The sequence below is a fragment of the Haliotis cracherodii genome, unplaced genomic scaffold (assembly GCF_022045235.1).
Source record: "Haliotis cracherodii isolate W230 unplaced genomic scaffold, xgHalCrac1.p SCAF_3, whole genome shotgun sequence".
Taxonomy (NCBI): domain Eukaryota; kingdom Metazoa; phylum Mollusca; class Gastropoda; order Lepetellida; family Haliotidae; genus Haliotis; species Haliotis cracherodii.
In genome coordinates this window covers 61615667-61638772 of record NW_027266286.1, presented here as the reverse complement: position 1 = coordinate 61638772, position 23106 = coordinate 61615667, and the positions used below count along the sequence as shown (strand labels likewise).

Here is a 23106-nt window from a genome sequence, read left to right as displayed (position 1 = left end):
GGGAGAAAAGACCCATGTGGTGAAGGTACCTTGGTGAAACAAGTATGATGTCGACAGACGAAACTGGGATCAGAACTCACAAGGATCCTGGTATGCCTAAGGGATGCAACTCTGCATAGCAAACTGAGGTGCTGAAAAAATCTTCTTTGGATTCCATCTTGACTGACATTAATATACTTTTAAGACATCCTATGTTTTGAGACCTTTACCCATTATTTGTCCTGAGGCCAAAGCAGATTGATTTTTACTTGTTTTCAATGCAATCATTCTTTTGACAAGACCAATATTCAATAAAATTTCTTAGAAATAATTCCAGTTCTTTGTGGCCAGGTGTATGGGTTGTATGTAAGCTTGTGTACGGTTATGTTGTGGTGATGCAGTATGTGATGTCACAGCAGACCCCTCAACACCATGATGCATTGGTAGTAAAAGGACATGCTCGTCACTCAGCACATCTAGCGTTGGTAGAAACCAAGGGTTCCTGAGTCTTCAAGCCTTGTGTTTGAATCTAGTCATAAATGTTCACCATTCTGAAAAGGCATCCTGACAAGAATACTTGTGATTCATGTTAAATAATTTCCAACACTACATACAACAACAACACATGTAGCATAGCATGGTGACACCTAACAAATGGCATACATGACTTCAACATATTGTGTATGTATGACACAGCTAATGCAACTGCTTCTTCCATAAACTCAACTAGGAGTATGCTATACATATTTCATTTATGATGGCCAGATATATGGGGATATCAGCCAGGCCATGACAGATTAACTACAGTCATATTAAAATATTAGTTGTACTTTGACTTCTTTGGAGTAGTATATATAAATAAACCAGGAGTGCAATTCCATCTTTCCAAATTTCAACCATCCCTCCTGTATAATCTTGACATATCTCAATGAAAAACTGAATGCATTTCAGAAATAATACAGTCACACGGCCTCAGTATGATTTTGAATATGCAAATGCTGCTGCAAGTTACTCCAACAGTCCTTTAGGTCATTATTGCTTTCTCCGTGGGGATTCTAGGTTACCAACCTTTGCAGGTCGTAAAAGGCGAATAAATGGATTGGTTGGTCAGGCTCAGTGACTTGGTTGATTATGTGTCATCGTACCCTGACAGCATGGATCATTTGCAATATCGATCACTGAGTTGTCTTGTCCAGTCCAGGCTTGATTATCTACAGCCTGCCATCATGAAGCTCGAATGTCTCTGAGTACGGTGTTAAACAATGTAGGAATTACACGAATGAAACAATCTGTACATTTACTTGACTTATATAAAAGTTTGCATTGAAATGGACACAACTGATAATAGCACACACCCAGTGAGGCAATCAGTTTAACCCTCCGTAACACGCCCTACATCTCCACCGTTACCCCCAAACCAACCGCCCAGCCCGTCATCACACTATAACATCACAATCACTTAGAATTTATATACATACACACATAGAATGTAACGAATGCAAGGATACAAACCTTGTGCGTAAAGCGAAAGCGGATGTGACATTGTGTGGAATAGAAGGGAGATAACTCAGTCATGGTATACCGTAAAGGCCACTAGAAAATATGTCAGAATAGAACTTTACAATAACAAACAAATAAATATTACCTTACGTTTTGTGGAATACTCTTACAATATCCCTCTTGTCAAAGAATCTATGAATTTTCAAATATGTCCACACTTAGTAATTTCCATTAAATAATTTTTTTACAGACTTCATATATTCCATATTGTCATGGATTTGAAATGCATGTTATTCAATGTACATGGTGTTGAGTGTCTTGCTCTGTAATGAAACATTTCACAGCATGGACAGTCTGACCTTGAGAATAGAGATACAGATCCAGGTTTGGGACCCTACTTTCAATTTTCTATGCCATGGTTGAGAACATCTTTCTCCAAACATGAATGCATATATGCATAAAGATGAAGTACCATTTGTGACTTCATGTTTTGAGTGACAAATCTTTACAATTTCACAACTGTCTTCCAAATTTTCTGTCCTCAAACCTTTGTCCACCTTTACACCATCAAATTCAAACCAACCAGCCCCAAACCTGTATACCTGACTTGATGGGATGGATGGTCAGGCTCGACCTCTACCCTTGTTTGACCTTGACTAAATGTCACCACCACCTTCACACATGCAGTTGCAGGATCCCGAGGAGAGTCGTGAAGACCTGGTCCTCTTGTCCCGTGAGGACAATGACCAGCCACATCTGAAGGTGACACGTGCACTGACCTCTTATACCATCCTTCTGTCCATCCGTTGTATGTCCATTTTTCCGTCCATCCATCCGTATGCTGTGTTCTCCATATTGTAGCCTACTTCTTTAAAAGCCTCAGACCAAACTTATCATGCAGCAATAAGAAGTGTTTTTTGTGTTTCCCCCAAATTAGTCTAATGTGTGATTTTGTAATACCTCTCAGTAATTATAATGTTTCTACAAAACTATCTTGTAAAAATGTTCTAAGGATCATGTACCATTTCAGACTTAATGCAGATTGACTTCAGTGTGAATGTTTTTAGAAATGGAAGAATATTATGTATGAAACGTAATCACCAGAGACCAATTGGTTTTGATTATCTGCTGAAACTATCCATCATGTCCATTGGGTTAGGCAAAGTAGCAGTGAAAATTATATGAATGGATCTCTGAAGTTCTCCGAGTTATGCTTTTTTAAAGTAATGAATAAGATCAGTTATTGTAGGAAACATGGTTACTGTTGTACATAAATGGCAAAGGGATATTGCTGCATGTTGTGCAATGTTGTGGTGCTTTAAGAGCAAAAATGTATTATCATGCAATATAGTTTATTTGTTCCTCAGTCAGAAATTCCATTTTGTAAGACGAATCATAGAGACTTGTAATGTAATTATCTAGAACCAGAAACCTCAACTCGTGTACTGCTATTTTCAGCCCATATGTTACATAGTGCCCTCTTTTCCATGCTATGTTCATAAACATTTGAGTAGATAGTTCATCATATTTTTTTGCACAGACAGTTCATCCAAATTATAAGCATAGACAGTTGATCCTGTGCCATACATTTTCTATCATTCCCTGCTCTTAATTCAGAAAGCCTGTTATGACATTCAACAAAAATGATAACTCTATATTCATGTATGCTATGCTAATGAATGAAACCGTACCTGTGCTTTAATTAGCTGCTTACCTGTATCAGCGCATCTGAGTGTCTGAGTAGGATTGTGGCTTGGAGTTAACAATTTATTAGCAGTTTTTATTTAAACTTTGATATTCATTTATTCTTCAGTTGAAAAAGTGTAAAAGTAAGGTAAACGTGTTTGTTAAGTAATCTTAACAATGTTTAAACAGTTGAATAAAGGTAAAATTTGAAGTCATGTTTTCATCAAACCCAAATAGTATGGTAAAATATATGTTATCATATTACACCATGTTAGAACAGTCAGAGATAGAATAACAATAACATGCTGTGCTCAGATGATTTATGTTAATGAGAAATTACAAAGCAAATTTGTCCAAACTATTTTGCTGACAAAAGCATATCCACCGATGCTGCAAAATGTATTGAATGTGTCATGGTATAATATTGGAGGACACAGTATAACTGTTGACACAACCCACTAACAATACCCTGCATGATCGTCTGGTACCATGGAGTTGGACATCCTTGAACATGCTAACACAGTAAGTGATGCAGTCCGGGATGAAACCACAGTAACATGTTTGACAATACCATAGTTGCATGTTGAGCATGGCGTCATTCAGGGTTGAGACAAGGCTGCATGTCGACATGGTGTTATGTAGGGGTGAGATAAAATTGCATGTCGAGCATCCCGAGAATGTTGTCATGTAGGGTTGAGACAAGGCTGCATGCTTTCATGGTCCTCGTTACTCCATTCTGCACATTCTCATCAGTTGCACTCGTGTCTTGACTGACAGTCTTGAATTACTGTGTTTCTTGTACTTAATTTGTTCAGTGACATGGAATAATGGCGTTTGTAAGTAAATTTGTTGAATGCTCTGAAAACACCTACCGGTTCCAGAAATAAATCTTCCAATTTACAGTGTGTTTGATGCTTTCAAGAAAGGTTGACAATTTAGTGACCAGCTCCTATCATCTAAAGATCACTTGTAGATCTGGGCCTTGAGCTGTATATTTACAAACAGACAATACGTGTCACACCAATATCACAAGTATATATAAACCTAAGCAGCTAGTTCTTTGTTGATTATATATTGAATTGTAGGATCATTTGAGGAATGGTAGATATTCATGCATCATATCATATTTCTAATGCCCATAAAGACTAATAACTAGGTGTTGGGGACCAGGCTATGAAAGCTACTGGTATCATGAAATTGCAATGAACCCTATTTGTAACACTGGTTCGATATTAATCATATTTTATTAGTAATCATGGGCAAGGGAAGACAGTAAAACAATAAAGAATATTATACTAATGTTTCCTTTTTTCTGAGTTCTTTTCAAATGTATTTGCTCTGAAGTTAGTCAAGACGGTTCATTTAAAAGATTTTTTTTGTTCATGTTTGTTTACTGTGAGATGGACCTGTGAAGATACGGGGTAGAATAGGTCTTCAACAATCCATGTTTGCTGTAAAAGGCTTTTATGGTTGTAGTAAGTGGCGACTAATGTGATCGGGTGCTCAGGCTCGCTGACTTGGTTGATGCATGTCATCATATCTCAATCACGTGGATTGATGCTCATGATGTCAATCACTGGATTGTCAGGTCCTGACTTGATTATTTACAGACCGCCTTCATATAGCTGGAATATTGCTGAATGCGGCGTTAAAAAACAAACCAAAATCGTTAAGGGCCTTCTGCTTCCAATTAAACTTTTTGTTACTAAGGCATTCCTCACTATATATATTCACTATGTGAATATAGCCAAGACATTATTTGGTAAGAAACAAAAATATTGATATTGATATCTGTGAATCCTTTTCAGCTTAGAACACTTATGAAATGTTTGCATGATGAATGTTGTTAATGCTTTGCTTAGTGTGTCGATATCCGTTCAAACTGTTGTTTTATATGATTGCATTTAACACAATTTGTTTGCATGATCAGATTGTCCTATTAAATTTTGATTGTGGTACTAACACTTTTGAAGGTTTACTTAATAATATTAACTTATACCTGGACTTACATGGACAAACCTGTGGATGGGGTATTCCTGAGGTCTCAGTCACCTTCTTGGGCATGAAGAAATTACTCACAATAATTACTGATTTCTTTAATGTGAGACTACTCTGTTGGTCCCACAAACTATTGCTGGTTGTAAGAGGCGACAATATGGGTTGGTGGTCAGGCTTGGTGACTTGATTGATAGTGTGTCCTCGTACACGATGGCGTGGGTCATTGCTCACAATATCGATCATTGGATTGACTGGTCCAGGCTCGATCATTTACAGGCCAAAGTCGTATACCGATAGCAGGAATATTGCTATGTGAGGCATCAAACAACAAATAAAAAAGTAATTTGAGACTTTATGTACTGTTTAGAAACAAGATCCCTTGCTTTTGAGAGGTTTGTCTGTGTATCAAGCATGAGCTGAGGATGTTGAATTTTTGTTTTTTAAGGAGAAATATTTAGCATGTTTGACATGTTAGCATGAAACACTTGCATTTATCATGAAAGCATGTTCGGTATGGTTTCATGTTTAAATATATGCAGGGACTTTTCTAGGGATAATTCAGAGGCCAATATTTGTCTCCAGGTCCACAACACATCAATCTTATTACAATCAGATCTTAGGTCTTAATATTATGACATTGCTTGTAGGATGTATGCTTCCCAAAATGTCAAAACTTCATTATGTTGAACCTATCACTGGTAGAATTAACAGCATACACATCAGTGAAGGAGTTAAATTTTACATGTGTGCTTACTATTTATTTTCTTTTTTGTATAGACTGACCCAGAATCTCTGTACTTCAATGATGGGCGAAGAAGGATTGACTTTGTTCTTGCTTATAAGACAAACACTGGTTCTAATGAGGACAAGCGCAAAAAAAGAAGGGAGGTGTTTGAAGAAAACCTCATAAATGAAGGTTTACAACTGGAAGTTGAAGAAAAGAAGGTGAGGATTATTGCTGATAATTACCATGACTTTGTATAATATTATTTTGAATTTAAAATAAATACATATGAGAATATGATTGTCAGATAAATTTATATTTGTTTCTTTAATCAAGTTCAAATGCAAATTGAATTAAGTGCTTATCTGTTGATAATTGAGATGATAATTACATTATTAGATATTTATGTATGTTGCAAATTGTTTTATAAATGTAAGCAGAGTGTGGCTTATATTCCTAATGTGTTGCTGCAGATTAATATTTCAATTTCTTCTCACTATATAGATAGACGTTGCTAGTAACGTTTGCAACATTTACATATGTTAGGCTAGTCTTTGCAATTTGATATAGATCATCAAGATACATCATTGTAATTGTTAACATTATATTGGTATAAATTATGAAAGTATATGTTGTATTTTTTCTCTTCATTTATCTTAATGTTACATCGGTGTTCCATTGCATGTGCATGATGCCATGTCCTTGAGAATGACAAACACCTGGAACCATTTCTACATTTAATTAACCATTTTTTGAATCACAAGGGTACAGTCGTGCCTCGTTTATACGGACACTTGCGTCATTTCACAATTCGTCCGTATAAACGAATTTCCGTATAAGTGAAACCAGCTTCTTACTGGAAGAGTTACTTCCCTTCAATTATGCAACTCATGACAGATGACAGAACAAACAGATACATCCAAGCAATCTTTATTCATACACGTTTCAAAAAGTCTGTCATGGATGTTTGAACTTTACCACATTTTGAGGTTTGAATTTTAAACAATAGTGTGTCACTTGGTTAATTGACTTCTCATGAATCAAAGGATTACCACCAGCGGAAGGATTACCACCAGCGGAAGTGTATTGTCCGGATAAGTGAGACAATTTTGTGTGCATTTCAGTGTTTTGTGTATGAAAATGACCGTCCGGTTCCGGAAACTGAATTTCCGTATATATACGGGTAAATTTATATAGTAATTATTTCATTTTGAATGAAAATCGTCCGGGAACCGAGGTTTCCGGATATCTGAAGTCCGTATAAGCGGGGCACGACTGTATATCGAGTCATGAAACATGGGGCCATGATGAAATAATCTATTACATTTTTATTCTCCAAATTCATATTTATTAATGCTATAAATATCCACAGAACAAATTATTTACACCTAGCTAATGATAATATTTGTCAAACTAATGATTATAATCTGCTTTGACACCAAAATTCAGAACTGATATATTGGTGTATTTTTCAAAATTATATGAAAACATTGTAAGAAATTGATCTCGTTTTGTCTTTATGAAGCAAATTAAGATGATGTGTTCTGTTGTCTTTGGATATTTATTTGAAATGGTTTAAGTGGAAATCTAGTCTTTATCTCATCATAGTCTTTTTGTAAAAAGTGTTGATTATGAGATTGTGTTGGAAATGTTTTAGTACTATGTAGACATACAGTGTTGTGTAGACTTAGAAACTATGTCAACTATATATATATATATATATATATATATATATATATATATATATATATATATATATAGATAGATAGATTAGAATACAAATGTACCAATCAGATCATATTGTTTAGGTAGAAAGTTATGTGTCAGTTGAAAACAACATAAATGCTTGACATATTACCAAGGAAAATCATTGTTATTTGAAGTGGAAGATATGAAATATTGTGTTTCAATTATATAGAGCAGTAATTGTTTCAGCTCTGTCAGGAAATATTATCTAAGGTATTGCTACCATCCTGAAATAGAATGTTCCATCATTCCAATTTTTTATTGGTTTATGTAATATTCTGTAATTCTATTTTACAATTAAACATATTACATTTGTCTAACTTCGATCTGAATTTCCATCTAAAGTTTTTTCAAATTGATGTTAAGAATTATTGTGTATGTATTTTGAGGCAATACGGTTTACTATTTTTGGTATTTGTGCAAGCATTTATGGCATGTTTGTAATGTTTGATGATTCTTTACATAGTTACTGATCATTTATTTTGCTTTTTCTTAACATTTCTATAGGCGGTGAGTATACAATACTAGCAGACACAGTTGTGTTACCTCACTACCACCCAACCCCTCTCCAAGCATGAATGTTGAAATCTGCATAAAACATGACAGCAGCTCCAGTCCAAGAATGCTTCCTGGATTATGTGGTGTATCTTTGTTCAGTACTAGCAGTTTTAACAAGTGCAGCTTGTTTGATAGTTGCAGCTGCTGAATGGTACATGCTGAAGTTAAGCTGAAACAACACAGCTTCTGTGCTGAAATTGTGCTTCAAGCATTTTAACTTTGGAATGATTAACCTTTGATGGTAGCTGTAGTTGCTTTTGTGTGAACATGTTGCAAAGTTGGATTTTTTAACACTGAGTGTTGCGATGGTCATGGTGAAATTTTGTGGGTGAAATTTGTTTTGAATTTTGAATGTGTTATTGATATGCATATTGGGGTCATCTTTGAACTGCTTAGATAACAATCTTGAAAATATTTTCATGACAAATAATGCCCTGAAAGAAATCTGAAAACTATTTCACATGATAAATTCTTGAATTTGTAAATTCAACCTGTAGCTTCATTTGAAGTTCTACATTGTTCTTCTCATGTTTATTGCTATACTTCCCTGGCTGCAGAAATATGTATGTAACATCTTTTAAAAGAAAAGATTTTCCTCCCTCAAAACATTTTTTAAAGTATTTCTTGAATTTTGGAATCTGAGTGATTTGAAGATTATTAATTACTATTTATGGCTTTGGAAAAGTAGGATAGGTCACTATGAGTTCCACCATGATTACAGGTGTGGTTGTGTTAAAACTGTTCAGATGGGAAGAATGGTGTCTTGGTGTAGTGCTTTGGGATGCAGGTATTCTTGGACTTCTGGATTATCAAAAGTGTGGAAGTTAGTTAATCTTTTGAATTGATGATGTGGACTTGCTGGAGCTCTGCCAGCTCTTCATCATATCAATGAAATTTGTCACAGTTTTGGTGACAGGGAATTGCTGCTCCACAGTATAACCCCTAAATATTGAAGCCCACTTTTGATACCTGTTGTCAGTTTGCTGTCATGTTTTATGTGTATTTCAGGTAGCTTTTCGATGTGAACAGAAGTGTTCAACATTATTTTCCTGAAAATACCCATCTGTTAGTTATGTAAATATTCCAACAGCTATTGCAAGATAAATTGGACCAAAGGGTTAAAACTGCTAGATTACATTTTTGTGTTAAGTCCTAACAATAATCATATAGTTATGTTCATATCTGCCATTTTATGATCAAATAAACAACATACTTCAAAACATTTTCACATTTCAATAAAAGAGCTTTTATGAATACAGTATGCTGAGACATAAACACATATTAAATGCATAATAATTTTCAGAAAAGTCAATCTAAAGAAGATGGGGTAAAAGTTTTATGGCACTTAAAACACATAAGTCACACGTCATATTTGCAGTGCCGTGCACATTTATATCAATTATGCCAATTTGTTTAATATGATATTTGCTTGTATATATTTCATCCATATGTACAAGTTAACTGCAAAACAATATTTTTCTATTTGCACATTATTACACCAAGAAATACATTGTTTGTATGTCTTTGTTTTAAACAAATAATGTTAGTGTATAAAAAGTGAAAATAAAACTAAAAATTGCACTAACATTGACCACATGTTGAGAACACGATGCAGCTTATCTCAACAAATAAAATGCAACCCTACACGTAAAAAAGTGTTAACTACCTTCACATGCTCCTGTATACAAGGTTAACAAGTTAAAAGCATCAAAATTATAACAAGCATTTGTATGGTGCCAGCTTCTTTAATCAAAATGTTTGTCACATATTTGCAGATACCAGCACCTTTATCTAACACTGAATATTGCCAACAACAGTGTAACAGCACAACAGTAAATGACACTTAAAGATATTGGTTCTATTGGTGTGAAAACACATGAAAAATAAGAGATTTAAAATGCTAAATGAAACTGTTCAAGACCAGCTTATAAATAGCATAACATTCACAACGCCCTCTTGCCTATATGTTTGTACCCTGCCTGATCCCATCTCTGAGCCCTGAAATTTAAAAACAAATGATTCAGGATTGTGTTTCATCTGCAAAAAGACAGAATGTCAACTTATGAAATAAAAGTACTGTATCTAGATATGAATCATGTCGGACCCATAGTATTGGGATACGCGTCGTATCGTGACCCCACTGTATTGTTACACCTTTACTGAAAACCACAGTGAAAGAACAAAACATCCAGTTTCTAACACAGAACTCATTGAAATTCTTGCAATGCTGTAAGATGTTTATTCATATATAGGAATTTATTCCATTTGCCAACTTTGACCTGTCCACCTGAATTCTTTTATTTCTTTAAATATCATACAGATATATCTGATGTATTATGTAGAATAGTGTGTGCATTTATATTTATATTCATTACCAAACTGAAGAAGTTTGTACAGCATGATGGTGCTACTGGAACTTGGTCCAGAATGAGGGTGTGTGCTTCTGTAAAAATGCCTAGCTGCAGCATTTGGTGACATAATCCTATACAAACCTTGACACAGAAAGATAAAAATATACATCTATTTACCTCACTGGTGGTTTGTAGCTCACCTGACTCAGAGTCATAAGTGAGCTTATGTCATGGCCTGTTTGTGCTGTGTCTGTCATACCCTGTCCGTCATCTGGTGTAGACTTCTTCGTCTCAAAAATCACATGACCAATGAAACTGCAGGTACATATTCTGGTTCCCACCAATGATCACACCCCAATTTGGTTTCCATCTGATTTTCAATATGGCCGCCATGTCAGCCATATTGAACAATCTATTTATGGCCATTACTCAATTCTGGTAAAAGATGTAATGAACATGTGTAGTTAGTAGTGGTGCTCAGCGTGTCTCTACTGTTTGTTTTCCCATAGTTTATATTTTGACCTAGTCTAACCATAAATTCTCAAAATGCATATTTATTTCTGTAAACAGCTTCTCTGAAATCGCCAAACCAAGGGAACTGAACTTTGGCATGTATGGTTCTCGGATGAAGAGATCATATTTTGCTCAAATAGTTTTATTTTAGTGTTAGTTATTAGTATTTATGCTGAAAATATATCAATATAAATGGTGACAGCAACTTTGGTTGAGTGGCTGCCTTTGTTTTTTACCTTTTTGATCTTATATATACAGGTAAGCTACATTTGCCGTGGCACTATTTTGTAATGAATTAGAAATTACAAGATGGTACTTATCAAGGAACAATTATACCAGTATGATAAGTGTCAGTATTTGGCTGGCCACAGAACAATTATGTGACTCGTATTACTCGTCCCTAATTTAAGGTGCTGACACTTAGGTTTAAGTGGTATTTAGTGAGGGTAACAAAAAGCTCTCAAAAACTATTTGCTAAACATAGCAATACTCTATAGTAGTTCTCCAAAATTGTTGTAGGGTTAAAAAACAACTAAAACACAAAACAAAAGCCTATGTACCCTGACTTGTATAAAAAAGGTTTAGCCGTAATTACCCTGTTGATGATAAGATGTCAGTCTCAATATCAGAATATCTGAATATGGCTGTCGTGGTGGCCATATTTATAATCAGATTAAAGCAACACAACAATTGATTAACGTCGTGTATTATGTAATATTTCTCATGAAAATTAGCTGAGCTAGTTACTAAAATCAGTAGGTTTTAGTTACTTAGACCGTTTGTTCATAATTGTCCAATATTCGAAACAAATTTGACAAAGATTGAAATGTACCTTAGCTATTGCGTTCAGCTTCTTGTTGAATGGCATTGATCAGTTCCAATATGTACCTGAGTTCCTGTGTTGAAACTAATAATGTTTGCATGAAATTATGATCATGTATATGTTTATTAATATGGAAACTAATTAAGATGTTTAAAGAGTAATCGAAGACTTATATCAATGTTAAAGGCTTCTACATTCTCTCTAGTTCTTAAATGCATACTGTAAATTAAATACCAAGAAGATGGCAGTCACTTAAACAATTGCTACTACCATCAGCAAGTATGTAACAGATGCTATAAAATCATCTGGTTTTACATGACTATCAAATACTGCTGCTGAGCATGTGTTTTGATCATCCATTTTACATTTTTCATTTTCAATCATCAGTGATGCAGTTTTTTTCTTCTGGAGTTTAATAAATTAAAATAAATAAGTTGCTTACATGTCAAGATACACATCAGCAAGTCCCATCAAGTATACTACCCAAAAGAAGATGAAGAACAAGTCTTTCATGTTACTATAGTTCATCTGTAATGTCATGGTGTTCTTTAACTTCTTTTGAGTAGTATATATTCAGAGAATTATAATATACAAATCTTTTAGTTTTTTCTCCAATTACTCAGACCCAGGTGACATAAAAAAAAAAAAAAATATTATTTTGTTTTGCTAATCAGGTTAATAAATGTTAAAATATATAAAATAACTCAATAGTAGATCCATATGCAAGGAAAGTAACCAAGGAATATGTTTTTTCATTTACTGGTGCATATTCAACCATACTGAACATACATGCATACCTTTTATGGATTTACTTATAATATCGACCACTGACTCCATGGTTTTGTAAAACGTAGTGTAAACCAACTGATTATGATACCGTTCTTTTACACCAGGGGTAATTTTTCTCCCTTTTTTGCGAAGTTTTTTTTCACCAATTGTCACTCTGCAGGATGGATTTGTCCAGTTTTCAATCACATATTCTTCATTCATTTGCTCATACTGACTATTCATATATATTGCAGCACATTTGAAATATTAATGCATGGGAGTTGTTTATGAAACTTTGTTTTTTAGATCATTTCTTTTTTGAGACTGGACTGATTTTCTTGTATCCAATTTTGGATATATTTATTCAAGATATGCTACAAGATCATATATCATTCTCTTACTTACACCCATTGTGGCAGTGGAATAGTCACCTAGGTTTGTGGTTGCTTGTCACATGCATCAAAGCCCTAAATATTTTTTTAATTTCAAATTTGTTTAAATCATTTTTTATATTTCATAATTTTAACACAATTATGCGCTTTAAGCTGTCCAAATGATAATCATACATGCATGTTAATATCTCAAATGCAAGCTACATCAGCATATCACAGTTTGGTGTACATTTATTCCCTTGTTCATATTTTCAGCAGTGGGTAGCTTAGTGGTTAAAACATTTCCTTTTCACAGCAAAGGCCTGGGTTCGAATCGCCTATGGGTATCTGTGGAGCCCTCGCACTCATTGACCTATTTCCTCCCCTGAGTAGAGTCACTGCTTAATGAAGTCCCTTTAATTTTTTCTTTCCACTGCCAGAAACCCCTGGGTAAACAAAACAAAATCCAGCAAGTATGTGTGATGTAGAGCGTGCTTAGTGTCACGACGTAGCATTATAATGGGTAGATAGAACTTGTATTGAATTATGCAAAATCAAAGGATCACCCTAGAGTCTCTTAGAATATTTACTCATACTACTTTGTGGTCTTGGGTCTACTAAAATATTTATTCATGAAAATTATTGTTATTTATGTATTAATACATCGTTCATATAATAATCAGTAGAAAGTGCATGTGATATTTATCATGTATGTACATGGTATGGACAGTGTTCAGTGTATGGTAGCTTGTTTTAACACACATCTGGGTGGTGGTTGCTTGAGTAACTGATGATGAAGATGTTCTATGGGTAGGCGTCTGTAGGGAGTCCAGGTCAGACTATGACCATGTACAGTGCTGACGTATCAGGAGGGCTGGTCAAGGTATCTGAGACCTGTGAAGATCCGGGGTAGAATAGGTCTTCAGCAACCCATACTTGCCGTAAAAGGCGACAATGCTTGTCGTAAGAGGTGACTGCCAGGATCAGGTGGTCAGGCTGGGTGGCTTGGTGGCTTGGTGGCTTGGTGTCCCAACTGCGTGGAGTGATGGTCATGATATCAATCACTGGATTTTCTGGTCCAGACTCGTTTATTTACAGACAGTCGTCATACAGCTGGAATATTGCTGAGTGCGGCGTTAAACAACAAACAAACCTATCTGAAAGCTTGTCATTATCCTTTTGTAAAAAACGTATCCCTGCCCAAAAAATATTGACCTACGGATGGTGTGAGGCTATCAAATATTCCTTGGAGTTTTATCCACTGTTGATTGGGCTGAGAGCTTGTCTTTTATCGAAGTTGCAATAATGAATGATAGACAAAAACAGGTGTTTCCTGAAGTATAATGTACCAGCACTCAATGATTCCAGCTTGGCATCCTTGTATAATGATATCAGCTGTAAAGATTGTCAAATGAAATACCCCCAAACATAGTTCTATTTGCCTCAACTTGATAATGGTTGAAACATTATTGAATCAAGAAATCCACAGATTGTTAACGACTCAATATAGAATACGACAGATCCTAGAGCTACTCCAAATATGAACTAAAATGTATGTTGTATCTTACAAAACCATATATTCCTCACAAGCACCCAACACTAACCTATTTGTAGATACAGAAACTGGTATGTTCATTTTTGTTATTATAACTCCTCACACCTTTAACCTGCATTCTGTATTCCAATCATTGATGAGATGTCTTCATGTCATCCTGGGTCCCTCTCCATCTTAGCGCTAAGGTGATCGTAACTCCCATACTTTAACGCTGGCCTATGATAATCGTAGCTCTAAGATCGCTCTGTGGTCCGGGGCCCTGGTGTTTAATTGTTAAGGTACCTGGTATGTAAACCAGTAGTTCTCATTTCATGGTTGTCGATGGTAATTGTTTAGTGAGATATCAGTTTAAGATAACCATTCTCTGCACCTTGCAATCATCTTAGGCATGTTAACGCTGTACCGGTACCTCCTTAAAGCATGCAGCCCTTGTCTATCATGATAGTAACATACAGGAGTTTATTTCTTTTAACTGGTAATGTGTTTGTGAATGGGCATGTAATTACCTTTATGTTTAGCGTAACATTTCTTAATAATTGGTTATACTCAAATTTGCAACTCTGAGGTGTTTTGTTTGATATTATTCCATATTATTATTACATCATTATTACATCATTATTATATTATTATTTACAGCTTCTCAAGGAGGATAACCTGTATTTCGTCAAAATCCATGCCCCTTGGGAGGTTTTGACGAGATATGCTGAGATCATGAGTATGAAGATGCCATTGCAGGTAATGATGATGATGATGATGATGATGATGATGACAACTTGGACTGTGAAGCTGTTAGGTTGTTGTCATGATGATGATGATGATGATGATGATGATGATGATGACAACTTGGGCCGTGAAGCTGTCAGTTGTTGAGAGATTCAACTGTCATTTGATTATCATTTAATTTACACGTTCTGGTAGACTAATATTTTAATCATTTTGTGGCCATTTTTAAAGCTTTAACATATTTCTACTTTAGAAATAAAACTTTATTTCCTTTTAGTTAGTTTTCATTACTATTAAATTTAATGAGTTTTCTGTCATTTATCTGTCAAAATCTATTAGCTACTCACATATACCTCTTAAAACTAGAAATAACTTCATTATATCAGGCAACGGTGTAGCTTGTAATAATCATTTAGACAGACTAGCACTAAGATCATTTTGTGCACGTGTGCCAAGGAGGACTAGGTTTGTTTCTGAGCTGGTAGAATGTTAGTTTTATGTAGTCACGATTCTTCAGTGACATTAATTGCCCACCGCATGTACTCGCCAACAGGACCAGGGGGACTACGATGACACCGTAAGTAGCTGTCAATGTCCAGTCGTCACTGCCCATGTATATTGCATATAGATGTGGATTTCACATAGAGAAAGGCTGTAGACCCCGAGTAAACTGTCATGCATGTTGATGTCATCCCATGGGATGGTTGGGGTTGAAATGGTTAAATGTCATGCAGGACCGCTGGCTAATGTAGATGTACCCTATATACGTTATGGATGCCAATGAGGTATATCATTGCCCTTAAAAGACTATGGAAAACGGTGGCATTGGACATTGGCATGGTTCATTAGTTTAGTGTGCAGGCAACATGCATTTTGTTCCCTCACTGTTCTTGTTCTTGTTCTTGTTCCTTCAGTTCGTTGTAACAGATTTGCTGCTGTCATTCACTTGATACGGGACACACCAACTTATTTTGAGAAAGTTGATTTGCAGATCCACTGAGCCTAAATATTCTAAACATCATTGAGTGTTGATTGAAAAAATGAATGTGCATACAAAATTATATTCTGCGAGACCATTGAGACCAGTTCGATGCATATTGCAGTGTATACAGCTGAGTAGAATGGGATATAGTTACAATTGAGTGGAGAAACCTACTCAACTGTAAACACTGCCTCCTACCTGTATCTATGCTTGTCAACTAGGGCTGGGACGAGTCCAAATTTATTACCCGGGTACCCACACCCCTATTACCCGAGTACCTGCTGTTGGTGTCAATAGATGGGTACAAAATGTCCGATTGGGAATAGTTTGACAGTAGCCCTGGCAGAATGTGTTTAGATACACGTATAAAATGATGTGGTCACACTGTAGTTGTAGTGCCACATCTACACAGACGGATCTTCCGATCCGATCACAAATCGCACAGGTTTCAGAGTCCACATAGCACAACCAAATAGGAACACTCAATCTTATCGACTCCCAAACAACCAATCCATCTTCACTGCAGAGTTAATGGGCATAGCATCCGCCCTCCATAACCAACATGCTATAAAACATAAAAAAATCCTAATACTCACAGACTCACTAAGTGGACTACAGGCCCTCCAAAATAAAAACACCAAAAACCGCCCTAAACTCATTAACCAAATACTCAAAAGCGCAAATAACTTAACAGAGGCAGGCAAACAAATAGCATTTATCTGGATCCCAGCCCACGTAGGAATATATGGAAACGAAAACGCCGATCAAGCCGCCAAAAAATCCCTCAAAATTCCTGAAATAAGCCTTAATCTACCAATATCTAAAGCAGAGATCAAAAGCATTAACAAACGTAAAATCACCCAAAAATGGCATAAGACATACCTAAAAACAAACTCACAGATAATCAAAATCCTCAAAAAACCTCTAACCAAACCTAAAATCCTCCATCCATCCAAGAAAATTGATAGAATAATCACCAAACTCCAAACAGGTCACACTAAACTAAACAGTCAACTCCTAAAAATAAAAAAACACGCAACCGGAAAATGCCCACACTGCCCACACCTGGAAACAATAGAACATGCACTCTTACACTGCACGCACTACCAAACCCACCGAGCAACACTCCAAACAAATCTAAAACTAGATAAAGCCATAACCCTAGAATCAATCCTACATCCACATAACAATATAGAAGAATTTAAAGCACTAGGCGTATACTTAACTAATACCAATCTAATGATCCGCATCTAAAAACACTCAACCACACCACATAAACAAACAAACACACACCAACACACTCCCTTAGTACACTACCACACCCCTAGGCATGCATTCCAAATTTCAAAATCTCCAAAACTTATATAAGCAACCACTAAAACCCCCCTCTGGTTGCAACACCTTTATTTTCCCTTCAAAACCACGCTAAATGGCCCGACCGGGCCCGTGTGCGAAATACGCTCCAGTCGGAAAGCGCACGTTAAATCTCCAAACGTAAGTAAGTAAGTAACTGTAGTTGACTGAAGTTTTAGTTTAGTTCAAACATATTTAAGTCAGAAGGAACGTGTTCATAGTCATGAAGAAATGCGAACATTAGAGACTTAAAATTATCGTGTAACAATGTAGTTTTATAGTGATTTTTTGTCATGAAACAATATATCACGTCACTAACCACGGGTCCGGGTAGTCCTGTGGGTACCTGGGTCCTCTCAGTACCCACCCGATCCGGGTAACTGAGTTACCCGTCCCAGCCCTATTGTCAACCATACTCTGTGCATCACTTTCTTGATAACGGTGATAGAACCTAAACCGAAACGTCACTCGAATTGTAATAAAGAAGTTGTTCATTCATATATCTTATCCTTACTTTGTACTCCAACTTCTAAATGCCCCTTGAAGAAGTTTGTTTCAGTTAAACAGATTTTGGAAATGTCAAGTGTTAAGAGAATGACAGCAGTAGTATTTTTAACATTGCCATTTATGAAGGTGTGTATTTCTTGAGGATGTTCCTTCCAGACATTGTGCAGGACACCTGTTATGATATTGGGTGTATTGGTTGTATTTGTTGATGTTTGCTTTGATTGGATGCAGATATGCAAATAACATTAGGTTTATTGAACATTTATAATGAATGTATATTTGGTTTATGTGAAGCCAGCATTAATAATACACAAATTTACAAGGGGGGGGTTAGAGTTGGGGCCATGTTGCAAACCAGACTTGACTGCTTTGTGCTGTTCATGTATTAGATAGAGAATGGCTCACAGTATGTTCGTTGGATTCAAGTTACTGTCACAGAAAGCCATACAAGGCAAAGCTATTTCTTTTATCAAGGTGACATTGTATCTCATACTTCACTTAAAACAGCAAAATTTCTGTTTAAGTTCACAATTTGTTTGAAGTTATGATTTACAAATGTTTGATGACCAACTCGGAGAGCTAAAATAAATATTAATACTGTAACTCTGTGTGTTTCATTTTAAAGATATTATATTTGACATTCAGTTATTTGGGTTGGTTAAGTGGGAAAAAAGAACTTCTGATGTTTATATTCAATATATATATACAATGTGAAAAATTGTTATGTTAAAGGTTACCCTTTATATTTTTGAGTATGTTTTAAGGTATATATTTCTAATCCATCAAAATTAGAGTGATCATGCAAATAAATAGCAATTTAAAAAAAATTGTATTGGAACTGTTGCCTCCAGTTGATCAGTTCCATAAGCCCAAAACACGTAACAATGTGGCTTCATGTTATTCTTAAAACACTTCCGAATGGTGTAGTGTAAACACCAGGGACCAAATCAACATCAGTCTGCTAGACTTATAAATTCGGGCAGGAACAGTGACATCATGTTGTCAGCTGTCACCTCCACCATTAGGTAGAAGGCAGACTAGTGAAAATAAAAGACAGTGCCCCAAATACAGGATGCAACGAGTGTGGTGAATTATGCATAGGCCAGGGAAGAACAGTGATAGCAGGGAGCTTGAACCAGTACTCTATCATCTAGCTGTAGATGTAGCAATAGAGGTGGTAGAAGGGATGAGGTTTGCATTTGGTTGAGGTGGAATACTGCTGGTGCTGTAGGTGCAAGTGAATCTGTAGAGTGGTAGTACTCTTGAATCATAACAGAAGTACTACTATTTAGATTGCATGGCTATTGGAGTGGAAGAATGTTGCTTAGGAAAGGATATTGACACAGTACTTGTACCCAGTGAGATCACCCATAGAGATGTGATCATACACTGTGCTGTGATGTCTGGATAGTAAAGATGCGATATGATATGTTAAGACTTGACATTTGTTACGTCAAGGAGATGAGTTCAATCAACTAAGGGAATTAACAAATCCAGTATATATATTAAGTTAGTTTGAACCAACTCAACAATGATACTACCATACTAGCCATGTCCTCAGGGACCATTGATCAAGTGCGTGCGTGCGTGCGTGCGTGCGTGCGTGCGTGCGTGCATTTGACTCCACCCTTCAAGTGAAATGTGTGGCTTTCGGTATCATTTGGTCCATCATATTATTTAAGTACTAGTCGCATGTCTGAGTCTGATCCTATTGGTCTCGTGAGCCTAACCTAGAACAGCCCATATGTTAGGAATAAATTCTATTGGCATAAAAATGCTGAGTTCATGGGATAGGTAGTGTATAGCCATCTTGGACACATATGCTGAAAAAAAATATGTTTCCTTTTGAAATGGGATGATGCCTTTAGAAATTATGAACATGTGATGGATTTATGTGGCTTTGGTGCTCTTGTATGAATACTAAATATATCAAAGTCTTTGTTGCTCTGATGGATGTTGTCCAGAAATACAAAGGTCCAATTTGAGTTCTTAACAACTTTTGTTTTGTTTATACTAACATGGTTCAAGGGTTGTTTTGTCGAGGATATGCTTGTTTCCTTTTTAGACATTTTCAGTTGAAAGTGCTTTGTATGTTGTCTTTGTATGAGTATTCAAAATCGTTAAATTTGAACTTAAACTTTGACGATGCTTTGCATGGAAAGTGTAAATGCTTTGTGTCGTAATTTTGAAGTCAGTGTTCAATGCATGATGTTTTGGAAACAGCACATAATATCAAGATCTGAACAGTATCTTTTGCTTGTTAAAAATATTTTCTTCAGTGAGGTGTAATTGTTTGAAGTATGAGATATTGTGATATCCATACATGTTTCGGGGTTTTCATTTTCTCCCACTTTCCTTCTGAAATATGTTGTCTTTGCATGGATTTGTCGCATGACATTTGTCGGCACCCTGAGTAGTTATATCTGTAATTGAACAACATTATTTCTCCCACTATGATAACCACTTATTTTATCCAGCATCTATTTTGTATATTGGCTGATTGGGTAATGTTTTTCTTCAAGTTATTTTTATCAGTCCAGTTAATAATGTAAGCATGATAGTTTCAAACATGGACTTGGCACTCATGATACATGCAAAGTATGCTTGAAATATTTCCAGCAATCAGCTGTCAGCACATTGCTTTATTTCATATTTTAACCCCCCAAAATGCAATTTAATTATATTTCACAGGAAAATGACATGTTAGACACAATAACAACTTGCTGGTCAAAATGTCCGACACCATTTGACATTGACCCTGATCTGCTGCCTGAAGTGCCCGATTATTTCACTGCTGCCTTCTCCAGAGAAAGAGTCGATCAGTGAGTAATTTAGAACAACTTCCTGAATACTGGTCAAAGGGGAGACAACTCATGTTGCGATTACCTCCCTTTGACTGTTAATTCCTTCAAGGCATGTTGGTGATAGCTATTCTCATCATTTTCAAAAATTTTCTTTTTTAATTACATTTTTTTCTTGTCAAATTGTTAAATTAACATTTGCTATAAAGTATAGGCTTGTTATAGATATTGATATTATTCTAAAATTTTAGAATTAAATGGTATTAAATTATTAATGTACTAGATATGCATTAAACATGTAAATATGGAAGTGATCTAATTGGATCCCAAAGCGTTGTAAGTAGCATACTGTACAAAGTAAAATGCAATGGTGCCTATTGATACAGTTCAACAACTCTTGCAACTTTTTTCAGATTCTTGCAACATTTTAATTCAGTCGTTGTCACACAGGTTCTCTCACAATGATATTTGGAACAAATCTTCTTTCTACAAACATGGTATATGATCCACCTCTTCTTGTCTGACTTGCACAGAACTCTCTCATCAAGAAGAAACAACTGAGTGTAGTCAGAAAGAAATTTCTTCAATAATAACTTGATGATTACTTATTGGATTTACTTACATGACATGTCAAATTATACCCAAGTTTTATAATAACAGATGAAAAAATATTACTCAGCATTTTAATGTCGCTCCCATTTAATATTTTAAACCCTGATATTAAAAAATATATGTATTTTAATATATCACCATATTCACTACTCTTTTTTGTATGTATCTTGTTCGCGAATTGTTTTGAAGATATGTTTCAACCACTTCTTTATTCCATTCTTTCTCCGTGCCATTGAACAGAGGGATGTAAGAACACTTTTCTTTTATTCTGTATGTCCTTGATGTCCTAGATTTGTTGTGAAAATTACCCTATCAACACCAAATATACAAGACAACCTGATCAATTTCAAAATTATTTAAAATTTGAAAACCAACATTTTTTATCCTAAACCATATTCATATGGCATAAACTTGAAACTTATCAAGGATACAAATTATTGCCCAAATGTGTTTGATCATAAATATGACAATGTCATGTTTTATTTATAAGTCTAAACATTTGGATATATTTCGTAAAAGAATTTAAGAGGAGGATTTTTCTTGGTGACCGGTAGGTGACTTGCATGATTCTGTTATCTAAGGTCAGGCCATGAATTGATTCAGGGCTGATTGGGTAGGTGATTTTCCAACAAGTCTTCACTATGCTGATCACATGTCCTTAGCACGTTTGTATGTCCTAAACACCGTGTGCATGGTTGCAAGTCTCCTACCCAGAGTTCCATGCGACCGGGAGCCAGCCAGCATAGTACCTCTGCCACAGGCCAGCGCCATGTGACGATTCGTCACATCTTTCACAGTCCATTCAAGTTATTGATTATGCTTTTCATCCGTTTCATGTTTGACAAGTCTTCACATTTTCATAAACAAATGTCAAAGAATGGTTACGGTTCATTAAGAAAGTATCCTAATACGTGAAAATCTATTTGTTTTTGGGTAGTTATCCTTTGTTTACATTGGTTGTACGGCTCCACATGCTGTCATCGAAGCCAAATGGAGGGCTAGCGATACGGTCACTTTGATGTATAAATAAATATTGTCATGAAATTCACTGTCGCAGTGGTAGTAGCATATCTATGTAATTATGCAAAACAATATGTTAAGCACCCCCAAATACTTGCATTAGTCCGTTCTATACTGATTTCTGAAAAAGCGCATTTGTTTACAAACAAGAGAAAGGTCCGGTCACGTGATATGCAAATTAGGCTGTGGCAGTGGTGTTATGCTGAGTCACCACTGCGCCGGAGTGTGCATGGTTGCATGGTCAACTTGGTTAGTGTTAGAACCTTCCCAGACCTGACGTGAAACAGTCCCTGAGTGTGTCGATACTGATAATTGCATTTGTATATGTACCCACCGACAAAAGAAACACGAATACCAAACATGTTGGCTAATATATGAAGAATTACTCATATTCAAGAGATGTTTGATTGGTTTGATGCACAAACGAACAAACTGTTATGTCGTTGGAACCGATGCTCATGAACGTATCACATACGTCATAGATCCATGTCTCAAGATGCAAGATGCAGGATGTATCATTTGTCTCGTGCAGGATT

At 35.8% G+C, this 23106-nt stretch overlaps 1 protein-coding gene across 10 annotated transcripts in view; it reads left to right on the top strand.

Moving 5' to 3' along the window:
- The window catches only part of LOC139473594 (anoctamin-4-like), a 106577-nt gene that overhangs the window by 50403 nt on the left and 33068 nt on the right, over positions 1–23106 (top strand). For 7 of the 10 annotated variants that reach the window (XM_071256263.1, XM_071256262.1, XM_071256256.1 and 4 more), the window contains 5 exons: positions 5941–6108; positions 13458–13490; positions 15209–15307; positions 15849–15872; positions 20829–20959. In XM_071256263.1, the coding sequence (XP_071112364.1) occupies positions 5941–6108; positions 13458–13490; positions 15209–15307; positions 15849–15872; positions 20829–20959 (455 nt within the window). The remainder of the gene's footprint in view (positions 1–5940; positions 6109–13457; positions 13491–15208; positions 15308–15848; positions 15873–20828; positions 20960–23106) is intronic. The other 3 variants (XM_071256265.1, XM_071256258.1, XM_071256259.1) reach the window with 2 other exon arrangements.